Genomic DNA, 19840 nt, shown 5'->3' on the forward strand with positions numbered 1-19840 from the left:
AATGCGTTACCCTAACACGTATTAACTATTACGTGTTAGCCTCACAACAGTTTTCCAAAGAATTGTCCAAATAGCTATTTGGTTGACATTAACCAATACCGCTGTATAACCCCCCAAAAAGCTGTAATTAGAAGCACTTGTAGCTTCAGGTTGTTTAAGATCTACAGCAATGAAGACAAACAGGACATTTCTATATGTTACATCCATTTTCTATTGTTTTATTACGTTCAATCACACCTCAGCAGAGAATGAAGCGGCCCCCCTGGTGACCGAGACATTACGGCACATTCACACGAACATGCATTCATTAACCCGCTCGCGCACATTTGTGAGATCTGTGCTTTTCTCGTTCTCGCACACACAATGTAACTGAAGTGGTGAAAATTTCCCGTCAAGGATACCGAAATCTCCCTAGCTGTGTAGACATACACAAAACCAAGCCTTCTTTTGAGCTATCATACTGTAGAATTTGTCAAAGTATTTTAGAATGGATTATAAATTAAGAGCAATTTAATTACTTTTATTAATACATTGAGCGACCACCACCCTCAGTGGCAGGACAGGAAAAGTCCCTCTCACAAACGAGGGTCCCTGACACCAATAGCTCAGTAGAACTACAAATGGAGGGCATCACAATTACATCTGAAGTGCATCTGTTTCTGCTCTTTTACGAATTTTGTTCAACAGTCCGGGAAGTTTGATATTGTTGCACCTTCATTCTTTAAAAACTATACACAGAACAAAGTCCAACAATAACAGGAAAGAGTTAGTTATTGAAAAAGAGCGCCAAACGGATGTTTGATTGGTCATTGTTCACATCAGTGAATGGATTGGTATGGGGTTGGTTTATGATGTTATGATCAGTCCAGATGCTTCAGTCCAGCTCTATGGGGCTGCTGTCCTCTTGAGCTTCCTCACCCTCTTCCTCCTCACCTGAGCCCATTAGACTATTCAATAGGTTTCCTATTACAAAGAAATCAAATCAGAATCTTTTTTTTTTCTTTTTAACTCTTCACAACATATCCTTAGATTAAACTGTGCTGTGTATTATGCTGAACAAAAACAAGTACAGAAAAATTGTCTGACCCATTTTATTATTCCACCTCGGAATTAAAAAAGAAAGAAAACTGTGACACTTTAATCTCACTATTCAGAATTTTTTCCCCATGCAATTCAAAGAAAAAAAAGATTATTGTGAGAGAAGTCGAACTAATCCTTTTTTTTTATATTATTCCATGGCAGAAATAAGTATCCATAGTTCAAATATAAATACCCCCCCCCCCCCCCAAATGTACACCGCTTTTCACAATAAACATTTATTTGTTTTAAAGCAGCTTTACAGAAAATCAAGTTTATAATATCCCATCTTCACGCGTTATAGTCACAGCAGATTTAAGCTGGATAATAATGTAGTTTACATTCAAATATTTTAGCAGTTGAGATTATAAAGTATGCTATATATACTATATCGCCCTTCATTAGTACACTTTGTATGTGAATAAAGTTGGACATAATTACACACGCTGCAATAATACATTTACATTTTGCAATGATATAAAATTTGCTATATCATACATATTGCATTACATGACTATACTGTACATATGCAGATAAAGTAGGATTTACTGTATAATTTAATATACCGCTGAACAACCATATAGCTTTTTTTTTCAATGATATAAAAATCAAGCAGTTTGTTTTATCATTTGCTATACAGTGCATACATTAAGTTTGTTTTATATTTGTTAATAGTTTTATTATTCATTATTAATAATGAATTCAATTCATTCGAGTTATTAATTCAGAATGTGGAGATAATGAGAAATATGAAACCTGCGTTGTTTTGTTCAATTTTTAACAATTTGGTGTAACACCAAGCCTTGGTGATGTGCATCACTGACTGTCATTCATTGTCACTAACTGCTTTAGCATATAACATCATGAATCAGGACCAGTAGTCACACAGAGGTAGCGATGTTTCTTACCTAGCAAACCGCCATATGATGACGACTGTTTAGGTGGCACTCCAAAAAACAGTTGTCCTATTCTATCCAGATACTGAGGTCAAGAGAAGGACATATTGCATGTTATACACAAAGTCCAAAAGTCTCATGCCAAATCCATGCCATATTATAACAGTGAAGGTCAACCTTTAACATGTTTTACTGTGTGTACATTAGCTTAGCATCAAGCAAACATCAAACTATTTTGTAATCTACTGTGCAGACACTGATGTAGAAAGCTTATTAGGTCAAAAGTTGAACGCTTTTATCTCTAGGTACTGAGAAAGAAAAAAGGGAAGTTTGTGATGCGTTTAAGAGCATTACTATTACTAACTCACCTCATTGTACATAGGGTCTCTCTTCAGTGATGGCTGATACTGCTCGCATAACACTGTGAAGACTGTCAACTTCCCACTGGAAATAAACCACAATCATTCAGAGGTTGTGTTAACCGTTTTGTTTCATCATTTGCTTAAACACTGATGGATGATTCAAAATGTCAGATAAAGTTAGTTAGTCTAGCACATATCTCTTCAACTCCAGTCCTAGAGGAACAGTGTTTGGAAGACTTTAGAAACACTCCAGTTTAACCCATGTGTCTAGTAATTCTAAACATCTTTAACAGTTTGATCACATATGCTTGGTTAGAGTTAGAAATATGGTCTATTCCTAAAATAGAGCTATGGTCTGTTGTGTTTCCACAGTAAAGGATGTTAAGAGGCACCAGAAGTGAAGAGAAGGGGAGAAACACATCACATTTTAAAAGCTGGGGAAAAGGCATACGTGAAAAGTAGTGGAGTCTAGAGTAATAAGTCATGGGATACGGTTTCTTAAATCAGGTCACCAGATCATAAAAATCACACCATTGTTTTTTCTCACATTACAAAAGAAAAAGCCAAGAACCTGCACACCACAGCTCTTAGTAAGACTAAAATAACTCCGTCACATATCAAAACGGCACTATTCTTACTCCTGCATAAAAATAGAGCAGCAGACCAGGAAATGTCCACTCAGACTGTCCAAGTGATTATTTGTAGAATTTTGTCTTAGAATTTTAGAATATAGAGCAGGGTTTCTCAACTCTAGGTCCATTTTATTGCAGAGTTTTGCTCCAGTCCTATTGAAACATCTAAACAAGCTAATCAAGGTCTTCAGGATCACTAGAAAGTTACAGGCAGATCATTTCGATCAAGGTTTGAACAAGAAAGTGGACCTTGAGAGACTGAGCTGAATTCTCAATAAGGCATTCAAAAAAACAGAATTATCTATAATAGACAGAAAGGGCCTGATGCTAAGATGCAGAACATGAATAGAGGACAGTATCTCACCCATCCACAGCCAGCAGGAGGAACCACAGGAAGTTCAGCAGAGGCTGCACATATGGAGGACCCTTCTCTATAGACGGGTGCTTCTGTGTGTATGTTGTGAACACCACCAGTGCGCTTGTCTTATTTTTTAGACAAAGGAACCTGCAGTCAAGAAAAGATACTGAAATGTATGCAAATCATAAAAAATAAGCATTCAACAAATTTACTGAATGTGACAATATTAGTTTAAATCACTGCACTTTAACCCATTTTATAAAAGCAGGAGTAGAGTAAAAAAGTAGTTCATACATCATAAAAGCAGTCCATATGACTTCTGCACTATTTTACAATTCTTCTGAATGCTATTTCTATGATAGCTTGTGTGAAACAGATCCAAACTTAAGTTGTTTCCTTTAATTTTCAGTTCACTTCAAATTGTATCAGTAGCTTAGGCTACATTTACATGACAACGATGTAGTCATAAAAAAAAAAAACCTTTCACGATGCCTTACACAACGTTTTCAAAATGATTCACGTTTACACATATCTGCGAAAATGGCCAATGCTGTATAATGTATGCCTGGCCAGTAGTTGGCGCTGTCACCTTGTAAGTAAACAGTACCATTTCATTGTTTTTTTCTCGCTTTGATATGAAACAATACAGGGTACAGCAGGCGCCAGCACCTTTGTGCATGCAATTGAAGAGCATGCATTCCGAGCACAGTACCGCACTCGTCTGGTTGCTGAAGTAAAGTTGGAGTGCGCTTCTGAAACGTCTTCCATTTGATGCTGTCATAAAGACGTTCTGTTTAAATAAACAATGGTTCTAATCACCAAAATAAAAAAAATAAAAAATAGTGAGTGCGATCAGCAGCTGTGAGTGGGGTGGCCAACTGTAGCACCGCCCCTGCATTAACAGAGTTAATTTTTTTTACCCGTTAAACTGGAAAAAATGCATTTCGTGTGTTAACGCGCTAATTTTTACGCCACTAGTCTATACGCAAATACTTCCACAAAGTGTTTAAATGCTGCTCTCTCCCTTTTGGAAATGAGCAGAGTTTGTGTTCTGAATTCTCTAAATGACTGCTTATTAATGTCCAAGTGAAGTCATGTGTGAGCGCAATACACTGCTGCTCAATTGTATGCAGTCTTTGGGGTTAAAAGACAATATGTAGGAACCCAGCCAGCACATTTCCCTTTTAGTCAGAGTTAAACAACCTGACTATTCAAGCACATATTATAGTGGAGAACTCCAAGACAATAGAAGCTTTCACACCAAATAGTTATAGGAACTAGCCACCAGGGCTAAAATGTTCCCTAGGACCATTTTCTTGGTTGGATTTGAACCGACAGTAGGATCTGACATAAGCCTGCCAACAGCGATGACATTTAAGTGCAGAAAAAAAAATCTACTGTACAGTGGAGAACAACATATGAAGTATCATTAACTGTGAAACAAGCAGTGTGTATATTTATTTAAATAAATCTTTAAGTCTTGGTCTAAAATGTTGCAAGAAGCGTGGTGTGTCTGGTATGCATTTTTTACTCTTAGATTTATCTTTGAGAACTTGACGTTTTGTATTAATATGATGTTATATCTCTGAATTGGCATAATACCCATTTATCTGACTGATAATAAATTGTTACATTTAATTTTATTCTAATTTACTCTAATTATTGACTCCAGTAGATTACCTTGTATCCTTGTTACTGCATTCCCTGTGTCAGGTTAATAACGAACTAAAATTCAGTTGAGATGGAGCATAGGGCACACAAACTGTAACTTTAGAGATTCAGCTAACACTTGGTATTAGTTCAAGTGTACTTAGATTGTAAAGGCTTATAGGGAACTTCAGTTTAGGTCAACTGGATGTTGTTCAAACAACCTAAATAGGGTGAGGCTAACCTCTGTTTATTGTTATATTATTCTAGCTAAGTGTACATGGAGAAACCATGGCATGACCATACCAAAACTACTATCAGAAAAAGTAATGTTGGTCGGCTTATCTACAGTATTGGTCATGACCTCTGACTAGAAATAATGTTGCTTTAAGTGTATACAAATCTATAGGAATTAAATTTAAGTACTTTTAGAATGAGCAAGCATAGAAGCAGCCTTCTAAATATTACTCAATAACCTCTGTCTAATAAGACTGAGAATGTGACCGTAAAGTATGCTAACGGCCAAAACGATATCTTTGAGCGACATGAGCACCCGAATGAACGAGCACAAAAATATTAAAGAATAAATAGAATAATCAGATGTCTAGATAAATCATCATATGAATGATATATAATAATTGGCATTCTAACCCAAATGCAAGGTCATAATAAAATAGTCAGATTTGCATTTAACCTAAATGTAATAACTTTTCACGCTGAAAAGACCGAACATGCAAGAAAAACCTTCAGGCACCATTGGAAACCTTCCTTGAGCCAATTGTGTGGAACTTGCAAACGTACACTTACATCACTTGTAGTTCTTATTATGCGGGGTTAGAACCTCCCCCAAATGCATTCCTAGAACCAAAGGAGTTCCCAGTTCCTGTGGTGCAAACACGCCAAAAGTGGAAACTTCCACCATTAGGAGCTATAAAATGCCACTGCTGCAAAAGCTCCTAATACTCAAGTTTTTGATGAAATGGGGAGCGTTCTTATTCTCAAGATTTTTTTCAGAAAGCTGGGGCTGATGGCAACAGCATCAACTTCAATACCACTAGGGCTACTACACATGTACCCTATAGTGCCAAACAGCTACCTCAGCGCTCTGGCACCATGGACCGTGCACAGCATTTATCAAAAAGACATGGACATGATCCAGATTTCAAAATGAAAGAAAAACCTTACAGATGTGTCCAAGCACAGGTTCAGGTGTGTAGTGCAATGGCAGACCAGATTTTGTCCTCTGGACTGATGTAAAGAAAGCATGGCACATCAATTGAAATGAAAGCACTTCCTTTAAATACAGCACTACTACTAAAGCTCTGGCTTTAGTGAAGCAAGTAGTTAATATGCAGGTGCTTTAGGTTCCCTCAGCCTGTTTGGGGTTTTAGCCAGGTGACTTTAGAGTCAATTTAAACCTAGAAAATTAATGGACCTAAAGTGTGTCGAAAGTGCTCTCGACCAACGTTCAGAGCTCAGGTAATGAGGCCTTTTCTTACTAAAGTGTTAGCTGAACAGTCTTCACACATCTTGTGCCTTGTTAGGGCACTGTATATCCATATTTAGCACTATAGCCAGAATATGCTTTCTAAGCAGCTTTTTTTGGGGTGACACTATAGGTTTTCTGTATTGAAACAGAGGTTTATACACTGGGTTGTGGATGCCATTTTATTGGATTATGAATCTCAGGACTAAAAAGTAAGAACATCTTCTACCAGAGAAATGGCTTCCTTCTTGGCGTGAGCAAATGTTGTGTCCATCTTAGTCTCGCATAGCCAGACCTTCAGACTAATGTTAGAAGGTCTGGGAATCTTTGACAGGTAAAGCAACCAATCACATTTCGTTTTGTTCTGTGATCAGCAGAACAGATCAGGTAATGTGGTCGATAACGCACCTCCGTTTTGGCCTCGCCCATCGATCTGGTAACACTTTTACTGTCCTGTAGAGACCTATACTTGGTTTTCTCTCAGTGGCTCCACTCTTGAGCCGGGCCAGGCCAGGCTAGCTCTGTACTTTAACATTGTGTGATTAGACACTGTTCCCCAGAGAGTTAGTTATTGATGCAATGTCAAGTGATTGAAAGGGAACATCTCAGGTTGCGTAACCTCATTTTTCACAAGATGAGGGAATGAGACATTGCGTACAACCTTCTTATGTGCTATGCCTCTTTGCCTTCAGTGAAAAGATTCTGAGAAATTGGTGAACAGCATTATATAACTATTATATATAGATAGATAGATAGATAGATAGATAGATAGATAGATAGATAGATAGATAGATAGATGGATATAACTTACACAGTGAAGACTAACTCATTTACACGTATTTATTTATTGTAGTTTTTTTGTCCCATTGCTTGTATATAACTCATCATATTTTATCTTACCTGTTAGTGATGTCTAAATTATTTAATGTATGTTTAAATAAATCTGTTATGAAAGTCAGCCACTGTGTACATGAATATATTTCAACAACAAATAAAAAATGTATAATTTAGAAGTTAATTTAAAAGCTGCATTGTGTGCAATTTACATGTTTGCATAAAACTTTTTTTTTAAAAGTTGAGTGTTGATTATTATATTTATTATTTATATTTATTTATTTATAATATATTTAAATTTAAGTTTGGTCTCTGTTAATTGTAACCCTATGGTAATGTAAAAGGGATCTAAAAGGGCTAGTTTAGAGCATAAGTTATGTTAAAGAAAGAGCAGTTTGTTCAGTAAACCTCTATTTAATAAATAAAAAACATTAAAAAAATTGTGTTTAATTTACACAGCCATACTGAACCGAACACTGATGTCAAAATCGAGGTACGTACTGAACCATCATGTTTGTGTACCATTACACCCCTAGCCATGCAGATACATCATTTCTCTGCTGTAGCTCTCAAGCACGATGGCGTTCAGCAGGTCACATCAGAATTGACCTTAATGACGACAAGCTATTTTTTCTTCACTTTAAATCAATTTGAAGCTAGACAGCATCAGTCCTGATTCAATTCTGTATACGGTATAGCAGAGTGGCCTACAAATTATTTTTCTTATATTCCTGCTTCTGTATTTTGCAATAGAAATAGTCAAACCAGTCTGAAACTAGATTTTGGTTTAAAAATAGTAATAGAATTTCCAAACTCCAGAACTCACTGTAAGACGGCCTGTGCTACAAACATGTCCACCTCTCCGTGAAAACCTCGCACTGATGAATACTCCACCAACATCTGTGCACAGCCTTCTCCATCAGATGAGTGTAGGAAATGATAGCGTGATTCACTGTAGTTTTGCTCTAAATGCAAAAAAACAAATACCGTGGGTTACTCATTCTCAAAACAGCTGACTGTTCCTTTAGAATTTATTGAATGATTATTAATGTCGGTTTTACCTTTCCACAATGTGAGCGCCAGCAGCTGGTGTAGTTTGGGGTGGCCCAACTTCCCCGAGCCTCCTGATGACCACTTGATCGCTCTGGAGACAAATGCCACTCGCTCTGGTGAATTTGGGTCCATCAGGCTGAAGAGTTTAGCCAAATGCTCTAGAACAAACACCAAGAATGTGATTACACAATTAAAAGCCTAGGCCTATCATGTATTTGCTGCAGATTGTAGGTATTGTAGATTGTGTAGGGTTGGGAAATGTTGAATATTTATTATACTCTGTATTGTATAAGTTGATTGACTGTATGAGGTTTACCAATAGTGTCAATATTATGCAGATTTGAATGTGCTTCTCATTTTGCCATTAAAATTTCCCATAGACTTTTATTAATTCAACTATTCCTTATTTCACGATGTGGCTAAATGAGTGTTAAAACAGAATTGAACTTCAGTAGCAAAATTTCTGTTAAGTTTTAAAATATATGATTATACCTTGATTATTTTAAACCACTATTACACTAAACATTTTTAATCTAACTGGTGGTTAGTTGAAATGATGGTTCCACTGACTGACCAAAACACACAAACAAACACAGCTTTTCAACAAATTTGAAGGAGCAGTACATTTAAACTCAATACTGGCTACCAATATTCACACACTTGTATTAGATTAAAAATAAATAAACCTTCTGAATATTCGGACAATTCTGTTCTAACTATAGATAAAGCCAAATATAACCACACCTCTAATTGTTTGCCAAATGAATAAAAACCACCAGCACAACAGCCTTAATAATACAATGCTCAATAAACTCACCTAGTGTCTCATCCTCTACTTCGGCCCCAGATTTCTCCAGGGACTCTAGTACCAGCATGGACAGATCTGCAGCACTGTTTTGCTGTTTAGAAAATGACACATTAGTGCAGAGGAAAAAAAAAGTTAACTAATTGTGAACCAGTAACAACTGACCTTTACAGAGATGTCACGACTAGGGTTGTAACGATATACCGGTATGACGATATACCGTATACGATTATCATACCATGTACATTTGCTTATCTACGGTATTGAGAGAAAATAAACACAGAATCTCACCTGCGCCTAGGCAACAACGTTCCACCTAAGGGGCCGTTCACATATCTCACCTAAAACACGTGGAAAACGTTAGACGAGCTGCTTTCTGATTTTTTCCCAAAGCCTTCTGGTTAACCTTTATCGATTAAGGCCGATAAAGGTTAACTGATGTAGCCTAATGTTGGGCTGCTTGCGGCTCATGCGCAGAACACGTGCGATCGGCTGTGAGTTACGTTGACCGTATCATCATTCATTCACAGTGTACTAATTAAGCTTTTAATGTAATTTAAACTTTAAAAAAAGTTTTAAAAAGTACATTAAAATAGAAACAACACAAAAGTTCTTCAACATGAAAATCAATAGAAATGTAGTAACTAAGTCATTTCATCAGATAACTGCACTCTGCAGGGCTGCGGAACACAGGACAGATAGACTATTCATTCCTACAACTTGTTAATTAATTTCCACGATTTATTAATTTGTAGCAATTGTCCATGTTTCGTTAATTTTGTTCCCTAAATAACCCATGATTTAACTGAAATAAGGGAACAAATTAATAAATCGAACGAATTATTAATTCATGAAATCATCTCCGGTTACTATCGTAACCTCGGTTCCCTGAGAGGCGGGAACGAGACATTACGTCAGCTAAGACGTATATGGGAACTCTTCCCTTCTCCACTTTCACTGAAATCTTATTGGCTAACGCCAGCTGGGGACAGCTGGCCTATTGACGCGAAGCATGCAAATACTGACAAGTCAGCGGGCAGTATAAAATGCATGGGCGCGAAAATTACGTCAGAATCACGACTGAACGCTAGCACAGCTGATCAAACAGTGACCACGGGGGCTAACGTAATGTCTCGTTCCCGCCTCTCAGGGAACCGAGGTTACGATAGTAACCGGAGACGTTCCCTTTCGTGGCGGTAACTCAACATTACGTCCCCTAAGACGTATATGGGAACTGTATAAAATCCCGCCGTGATAAGCCCTGAACGGAGTCAATCACCCCCACACATAAGCAGGACAGTTTTAGCCAATGGCCGTGTCGCTAAGAGTGCTTGCATCTGATAGGCGGAACTAGGCCAATGAGACATCTGCTCCGACCCTAACAAAATTTGCATAACTTCAAGCAATAAATCGAAGTCTGCACTAACCAGGGCAGACACAACGCAATGAGCACTGAAGCATGAGAGTTAAACAGAGTCGACGGCGTTTGCGGTGACAACTGCACAAACCATTTAAACCATAACACAGAGTTAGCAGCCATGGTAACTACTGTATAGCTGGTTATAACAGAATGAATAAATAAATAAAGTTAAATAAAACTTAACTCACCGAAAGTACATGTGACGCTACAGAGGGTACATCCAGCTTGTAAAACCTGGTGATTGTGTTCTGGGAAGACCAGCCAGCAGCAAAACATAAATACTGGACAGACATACCTCTAGACCAGGCCCATCAGGAAGCATTTATATTGTCCTCGCTGAATGAGCTCTGATGTTGAGGGGATAATCCTTCCCCTGTCATTCGATAGCGTCCACAATCCAGTCAGAAAGTCTCGGTTTAGAAACAGCACGTCCCTTATTACATCCACCAAGCACACGAACAGCTGGTCCGACTGACGAAAGGCGGCCGAGCGATTCATATACATCCGTAAAACCCTAACAGGGTCCAGGCGCTCTGAGTATCAGCGTCACGCGAGGCTGACGGCTCAACAGATAAGGCGGGTAGGGAAACAAAACGGTGTATTGAACGACTTCGGAACGAAACCCGGTCTCGGCCGGAGAGTGACGTTACAGTCGCCAGGTCTGAAACTGATGCAATATCGTTCACCAAACGCAAAGCAGACTTCAGGGAAGCTCCTTAACCGCAATCGAAGCTAAGGGCTCGAACGGTAGTAAGAGATAGAGCCCTCAAAACTAGAGCTAAATCCCACGGCGGCACGGAGGGCGGCCATGAAGTACACAATCTCCTTGCTCCCCTGAAACTTTCGGTCGAAAAACTGATCAACTGAACCCTGAAAACTGATTACCAGAGCGTGCTTACCGATCGTTTGCCCGTCAACCGGGGAACGAAAAGCGGCAATAGCGGTCACATACACCTTCAGTGTGGATGGTTTCAAACTCCCGCTATCCATACTGTGCTGTAGAAAGCGCAAAACACCCGACACGGAACAGGTCCCCGGGTCAACATAAATGTCTTCGCACCATTTTGTGAAAACTCCCCACTTCTGCGCGTAGCAGCGAATGTTTGATGGTGCTCGCGTCTCTGTAAGTGTGTTTAGCACTCGTGAGTGCAGAGCGTCCCGCTTATTATGGTCCACGCAGCGGCCACACATGAAGGTTTCACAGCTCGGGGCTGGGGTGCCATATTGTGCCATTCGCCTGAGACAGCAGGTCCTGCCTGAGGGGGATTCGCCATGGGGGAGCCATCACTAACTCTCTCAGGTCCGCGAACTAGGGCTGATTCGGCCAGTTCGGGGCCACGAGTATAACTGACGCTCTCTCCTCCCTGATTTTGCACAATCACAATCTTCACCGGAGCCGATGTCAGAGCATCTCCCGGCAGGGGGGAGTGAGATAGCGAGAAGAACGTGTTACAGTCTGTGTTCTCGCTTGTGTCAAACAAATCCACTTCCTTCCCCCCAATCATTAGATCTTATCCTGGGTGAAGCCTCCATCTCCTTGAGGAAACCTGTTCCTCGAAAGCATGCTCACTCCACGGTTCAAAGTACCGGGGATGTGCGACGCTCTTATGGAGATTAAGTGTCGGTCCGCCCACAACAGGAGACTCGCTGCCTGTTTGAATAGAGCTCTGGAGCCCACGCCACCCTGGCAATTTATGTACGAGACCACAGACGTGTTGTCGGTTTGAATCAGTACATGTTGCCGCTCCAATTTCGACCGAAAGGCTGGCAGGGCTAAGGACACCGCTTCCAATTCCAAACGGTGTATGTGCCACCTTCTCTGTGACACCGACCACAGGCCTGAGGCAGGTACGCCCAGACACACTGCTCCTCAGCCTGAAGTAGACGCGTTCGTAGAGAAAAGAGCTCCTGGGCTGAACATATCCGGGCTGTTCCACGGTCTCAGAGTGCTGACGCAACTGTGAATGACCGTATGTGCTTGTGGACCGAAGACCACGCCCTCGGCGGAACTCAAGTTACAGCCAAAACAGTAGCGGCCGCAATGTAGCAGACCCAGATGGCGCACTGAAGAAGCCGCCGCCATCAGTCCCAGAAGCCTCTGAAATCCCCTCAGTGAAAATGACCTGCCCGGTCTGAAACAGCGCAGAGTCGATGAAATGCTCTAGAGAGAGATGGGCTCGCATCGCCATCGAGTCTAAACATATTCCCAGATATGTTACAGTCCGACACGTAAAAACATGCTCTTCTGCATATTGGACACGCAGTCCCAGCGTATCCAAACGGCGAAGCATTGTTTTCACATGACTGATAGCACATCTCTTGAGTGGGCTAAAATCAGCCAATCGTCCAGATAATTCAACATGCGCATTCCGCTCGATCTGAGGGGAAATTTCGCTCTATCGCTCCCTCTTGAGCAGACTGAGGACTTCCTGTCGCAGAACAGGACGGTTCTGGGGCAAAGTCAGTGATGGGACCACGCCATTGAAGCGGGGAGGTCTGCGTTTGAATTGGAGAGAATATCCATCGTGAATTATTCCCAGTATCCACGGTGAAACGCCCAAAATAGCCCTCCTACCGTCCATGAAATGACACCACGGACGCGTTACCTCTACAACCACTGATGGCTTATTTTGACCAGGGCCCCGCCCCCGCGAGGCTGGAAGCACTGGCGGGAGGGCGGGTCGCGTCGCGTAATGGTGTGACACTCTTGCGCCATCGCGAGGCCATTATAATCATAGGTTGTGGCTCTGCACTGTTCTGAGACAGGGCGAGTGACACAGTGATGAGTGTAAGAGGAAGTAAAGCTCTTTTGTTGATTGTATACATGCTTTTATTGTGGAACTCACACAAACAGCATTTAAACAGACATAGCAATCGTCGCCCGAAGGAACATGGGGGACATAATGCATCTGAACATGGAGGGTGACACCGTGTTTTTGTGGTGTTGGCACTCTCGCTCCCTCGCGAGGCCATTATAATCATGGGTTGTGGCTCAGCGCTGTTATGAGACAGGGCGAGTGACACAGTGATGAGTGTAAGAGAAAGAAAAGGTCTTTTGTTGATTGTGTACATGCTTCTATTGTGGAACTCTCACAAACAGCATTTAAACACACATAGCAATCGTCGCCCGAAGGAAATGGGGGACATGATGCATTTGAACATGGCACTTGGGGGCGGGGCCTCCCGCGCACTCACTCTTTCACTTTATCGGTCAGTCAGGGAGACAGCTCGATGGCGCGCTGGCTCTCTCGCGGCGCGGGGTCCTCAACCGACCCTGACGTTTCCTCCCAGGTTCTTACCACTGCTGGTTTCGGCCGAAACGAGCGTCCGGTTCAGAGCGGGGTGTCACGGCGGGCTATTTTAGCTGGTCTTAGAGCCTAACGAGGTGCATAAGAGCGGAACCTCGCAGATGAAGACTGGAGTGAGCGACGGGGTATCACGTTGCTCATCGCCTTGGCGCGCTTTCTGCGTCTCTGAGAAAAGCTCCATGACGTCACCAAAGAGGCCGGAGGGAGCAACTAGAACGTTTAGGAGCGCCCTACGGTCCGCGTCTTCCCGGACAGCTAGGGTAAGCCATAGGTGCCTGTAAGGACGACCATGAGCCCCATGAAATGGCTGAGCAGAGCGCTTAGTAACCATCAGCGCGAGATCAGTTGCCGCGCACAGATCCTTGATGATGTCAGCGCTACTGTGCCGCCGTCTGCCTGAAACACCTTGAGTATTGCCCTGGCATGAAGAGCAGAAGCTGCCTTCCCTCAGAAGTATAGGCTTTGTCCGTCTAAGGGCCGTGAACCCCACGGCTTGGAAGGCAGGCTGTGGTCCGAACCAAATGCAGAGGGAGACGGGCACAGCTGCACAGTCTCCTCGACGGGGGGAGGGTTTCCGCCCCGTCCACGTGCGTGAACATGGCCTGCATAGCAGAGTGGGTGCGCGCCGATTGGGGTGCAGCCCACGACTTCACCATGAGCTCTTGCATGCCTCAATGCCGTCTGGTAGCAGCTCGACTGGAGGAGCCACGAGTCCAGTTACCTTTCACAGGCTTGTCAGGTGCGTTGCAAGCGAAACCCAGCTCTGTGACGGCCTTTCCGAAGACCCTGACGAGCTCCTCCTGGAGGTCTGCAGGGCCCTCTTGATTGTTAATTTAAACGACAATCGATTATGGAATTATTCAATATTTTGCATCCCTACTTTCAAACATTTGTTCAACCCCCCCCCACCCAAAAAAAAAACTGTTTTGATTGTTTAATACCGTATACCGTGAAACCGTATAATGGCGGTAACCGTGAAAATATCATACCGTTTTACAACCCTAGTCACGACATGATAAATTACAGTTTCTGACTGACCTAAAAAAAGAGGAACACATACCTGATTATAACTAAAGAAGAGCAATGCTCCATTGTACATCAACTCTCTGGCCTCTGCGTGCTTCTCTTGTGACATGTACCTGCACCCAAAGCAACATGGCATTAACACAGTGTTTCTGTGACTGAGATAGAGGTCATTCAGGCCTCATTGGACACTGCAAAATAATACAAATAAATAAATCAATGTCCATGATGATTAAAAAAAGATGTAATTAAAAAATATATCAAGTTCAATACACGCATCAAGTTCTTCAAACTATATTAATTGTATTCATGTCGGCTTTGACACACTTATTAGGATTACATTTTCTATTTAAATTTTTTGCCCTATAAATATTGTGATGTAACTAACCAGTAAAATGCAAAAACATTTTCTTTGAAAAACATGAAACATGTGACTGTGCACATTGTAACTTTTCATTATATATATATATATATTTTTTTTATTATTTATTTACAAATACCATGAATTTTCAGAAAGTTCCATCCCACAACCTGAACTAACCTTGCCTTTAAAGGCCACATTATCTGATTTGAGTTTGACACAGTCATGTGGTTCCTTTCTGCATGTTCCATCATGTAGTTTGCACCTTGTGACTTACCAAATATTAATAAGCAGTTGAGTCTGTTAAGCCTACTTTTTTCCCCATGACAAAAGGCAAAACATTATATTTGAGTACTAAAAAATTAATTTTTTTAATGTGGATCTTTTTTCCCAATATGATGTCAGTACATTTAGAGTGCATGTGTGCAATATTTGACACTGCGTCCCCTTGGAATTATAAGGCTCTATCTGACATTTTTGTCAAAATTAAGTTATTCACATATTCTTATTCTGTGTAAACATATTTACATTATGTGATAGATTATTTTAATGTTGTGTACATTATGGGACTTTCTGTTTAAAAAACAATAAGGTTCTAACTACACAGTCAAATGGAAAACAAAACTTTAAAGCTCAATATCTCAAAACTACTTGGAATGCAGATAGAACCTTATAATTCCAACGGGACGACTGGTTAAGTTGCTCGTCTCTGCATAATAAGTAAAAGACGTCTGGCCATCAAATACAAACTAATGTCTATAAATGCCATCTTAAACGCTTCCTGTGTATGTTGAAATCATGATGACCCAAAAGCCTATGAGAAATGATGCTTAAAATGCTGCCTAGGTAGGCAGCTGACTAGACAGCAGGTCGACAAAAGTAAGAATGAATGGTAGGTGTGGTTTTAAGAAATCATTTTTGTTGTCTCTATCACATTTGTCTGAATTCATCGGAGGATTTTAAAAAGACTGTAAACTTAAAAGGTGAAATTTCACAATTCTTCCGCTGTCGCATTAAATACTATTGTTTTTTGGGTTAGTATTATTATATTACAATATAATTGACATTTAAATTGATCATCAACCTTGCTCTTCAGGTTAGCATGTAGCTACATAGCTCACGCTGATATTATGAAATAAACGACGTTAAGAATAGCCAATCAGAGATAAGATCCGACTCAAAGGGCGGGTGAGGGGGAGTAGTTGGCCAATCAGCACAACCGAGAAACGTGCTCGGTTGACAACAAGAAAGATCTGGAAGTGACGGGGCCCCGTCCAGTCATTACTACTTCTCGATAAATCTCACCTGAAGAATAACGTCCGGTACATCTGATGGGCTTCATAATAATCTCCTCTCTCCACACTGGCTCTCAGTTTGCCCTCCACTCGCTGTACTCCTCCGCGGTTCCTCGCGCTGGAGCTCTTCAGAGACTCCTGCTCCGACATGACTGCTCCGACCAACCGAACGTGATTACTGAACCTTCCGACTCGCCGTACAATGATCTATATGCCGTCCACAGACGGACGGCTAGATACTTCTTATATTTATTCTCTCGTTTTAATTATCACAGATAAAAACAGTATGTAAAATAGTTTTTGACACGATGGAGATAAACAAAATTATAAAGGTGGTGAAATATGGCTGAAATGTACAGTACTATTTTCAATGATCTATGAGCTACTGCAATTAATCAGTTAATCAATCAATAAATCAGTCAGTAATAAGTAAACAACTATCACCAGGTAGACAGTGCTGCATGAATGTAATAAAAAAAGATGTAAAGGAACTTTAAAAGAATGCAATTTCTCGTACATGAGGTATTAAAGTATTTAAGCAAGACCAGTGCAATAGATTAAGAGTTTAAATATAGAACAGACTTTATTATTTACATTTTGACATGTATTGTACATATAAAATAGAGATTTTGTGGGTAAAGTTACAAATTTAGCAACTTGGATCAAACTAATTGTATTAAAATAGCTAACCTAACTAACAGAAAACAATGTTTCTATAAAATAAAATAAAAAATTGAACCTTTATTCTGAGAGTTACTAAATAGGCAAAATGTTGAACATATTTCTAGTTTGCTGTCCTAAACTGAACTCAGGATTGCAGTCCAGCTTAATCTAGAGAAATGAATTCTTTCCCCAAAGGCAATCAATATTAACAAAATGTTTTCAGAGGTCATACTGTCATCACTTACAGTAATAAAAGAAAATGATACATTTCCGATCAGTTAAAACAGTATTGGTTTATCTGTTTTAAATTCTAGAAAAGGTGCCAATTCAGAGCAACCAGAGCAAGTTTGCTGAAGAAAAGTGGGTCAAAAATACAATACAACAAGCAACAACTGCAAAATCACACCTTCTTCATACTGGTACTTGGGTCTGTCTGGATGGGATTGTTCATAGGAGTCCTGGCCTTTGTCTGTGAGGTTGAGAAGCAGATCAGTCGAGTCATGATAATGTTTATGGCAGTGAATGAAAAGAGAGAAAGGTTTTTTTTTCTTCTTCTTCACATTTTCTGAAGAAAATGGTGTTTGCCAGTGCAAGGGTGCCCTTATGTGGTTGCTAAAGTGTTCTAATTGGTTGTAGGCATGTTGCTATATATCTGCTAGGATTTTCCGAGTGGTTTGTTGCATTGAGTTTTTGATGATTTTATATGGCTAAAAATGGCGAGTCTAAATGCTTAAGACTCACTTTATATTACTACAATTCTTTAATTACTATGTACTAACATTGAAATTAATGATTTGACAAAATGTACTGTACGTAACGTTACATTGTACTTATATTTAAAAAATGACCTACACCACGTCTGCCAAAGACTGAGATTGTGAAAATTGTGACAGTTTGAAAAGTGTGTCATATACAGGTGCATCTCAAATTAAAATTAAAATGTAATTATTTCAGTAATTCAACTCAAATTGTGAAACTCGTGTATTAAATAAATTCAATGCACACAGACTGAAGTAGTTTAAGTCTTTGGTTATTTTAACTGCAATGATTTTGGCTCACATTTAACAAAAACCCACCAATTCACTCAACAAATTAGAACATGGTGACATGCTAATCAACTCAAAACACCTGCAAAGGTTTCCTGAGCTTTCAAAATAGTCTCTCAGGTTGGGTCACCAGGCTACACAATCATGGGGAAGATTGCTGATATGACAGTTGCCCAGAAGAAAATCATTGACACCCTTCACAAGGAGGGTAAGCCACAAACATTCATTGCCAAAGAAGCTTGCTGTTCACAGAGTGCTGTATCCTATCATGTTAAAAGAAAGTTGAGTGGAAAGAAAAAGTGTGGAAGAAAAAGATGCACACCCAACTGAGATAACCACAGCCTTATGAGGATTGTCAAGCAAAAACATTTCAAGAATTTGAGTGAACTTCACAAGGAATGGACTGAGGCTGGGCTCGAGGCATACAGACTTGTGTCAAGGAATTTGGCTACAGTTGTCATATTCCTCTTGTTAAGCCAATCCTGAACCACAGACAACGTCAGAGAAGAACTAGACTGTTGCCCAGTGGTCCTAAGTCCACTTTTCAGATGAGAGCAAGTTTTGTTTTTTATTTGGAAACCAAGGTTCTAAAAGTCTGGAGGAAGGGTGGAGAAGCTCATATCCCAAGTTGCTTGAAGTCCAGTGTTAAGTTTCTACAGTCTGTGATGATTTGGGGTGCAATGTCATCTGCTGGTGTTGGTCCATTGTGTTTTTTGTTTACCGAAACATTTTTGAGCACTTCATGCTTTCTTCTGCTGAATAGCTTTTTGAAGATTTGGCACCTGCCCACACTGCCAAAAGTTGGTTAAATGACCAACAAAAACTATCGTTTTAAGTTATTATGAATATTAAGTTGTGTTAAGCTACTGCTCAAAAAATTTAAATAAATCTATGAAAACTATTATAGGCCTATGGCACAAAGCTAAATAATTAATTAAAATGACATTGGCCTAATAAAGGATTGCAACTGATAGTATTGGGGATAGCCTTAACTTTAAACCATTGTAAAATATTAGCTTCTGATACTTTTACTTTTCTCATCACTTAAAATAATCTCTTCCAATAGAAAATCTTTAAAACCTTCATTCCTATAGAAAAATTTAAATAAGTTGTAACTTTTATGATTGTAAAATGATTGTATGACTGTATCATTTATTTATTTAGTTTTTACTTATTTAATTATCTTTTAGTATTTTACTGCACCCACCTGTTCTTGTGCTTGTTTTAATGTTCATGTGTATCTTTCTAAAAAGAAGAAAAAAAAACAGAAAAAAGTATTGGGGAAAAGTATTCACAATGACGCAAACTGTTTATTCCTCCAGGAGGCGCTCAAAGCCGCATTCATGAAGGCTGTTAGGCAAAAATGTAAATTTTTTATTAATCTTTCTAATCTTTATTATTATTATTATTATTAAAAGGGTAAACAAGATGAAAAAAACAGATAAACCTTCCATATATAGTTATACCTCTTTCGTCTTACAAAACACAACAACAAACGTTAAATTACATTAATTTTCTTTCCAACAACAAATATCTTGCCAACTTTACTGTTGTCTGGACAAAAATATCTTTAT

At 39.8% G+C, this 19840-nt stretch overlaps 1 protein-coding gene across 1 annotated transcript; it reads right to left on the reverse strand.

Moving 5' to 3' along the window:
* Positions 1–197: 197 nt before the first annotated feature.
* LOC132122065 (Golgi to ER traffic protein 4 homolog) lies at positions 198–16757 on the reverse strand. Its single transcript, XM_059531936.1, has 9 exons — positions 16568–16757; positions 14939–15017; positions 9163–9244; positions 8354–8503; positions 8119–8257; positions 3332–3472; positions 2342–2417; positions 1986–2058; positions 198–963 (listed from the first exon to the last, which is right to left on the reverse strand). Exons 1-9 carry the CDS (start codon positions 16705–16707, stop codon positions 875–877), a joined length of 969 nt encoding a protein of 322 aa, XP_059387919.1. The 5' UTR covers positions 16708–16757; the 3' UTR covers positions 198–874.
* Positions 16758–19840: the final 3083 nt, after the last annotated feature.

Source organism: Carassius carassius, chromosome 40 (genome assembly GCF_963082965.1).
Source record: "Carassius carassius chromosome 40, fCarCar2.1, whole genome shotgun sequence".
NCBI lineage: Eukaryota > Metazoa > Chordata > Actinopteri > Cypriniformes > Cyprinidae > Carassius > Carassius carassius.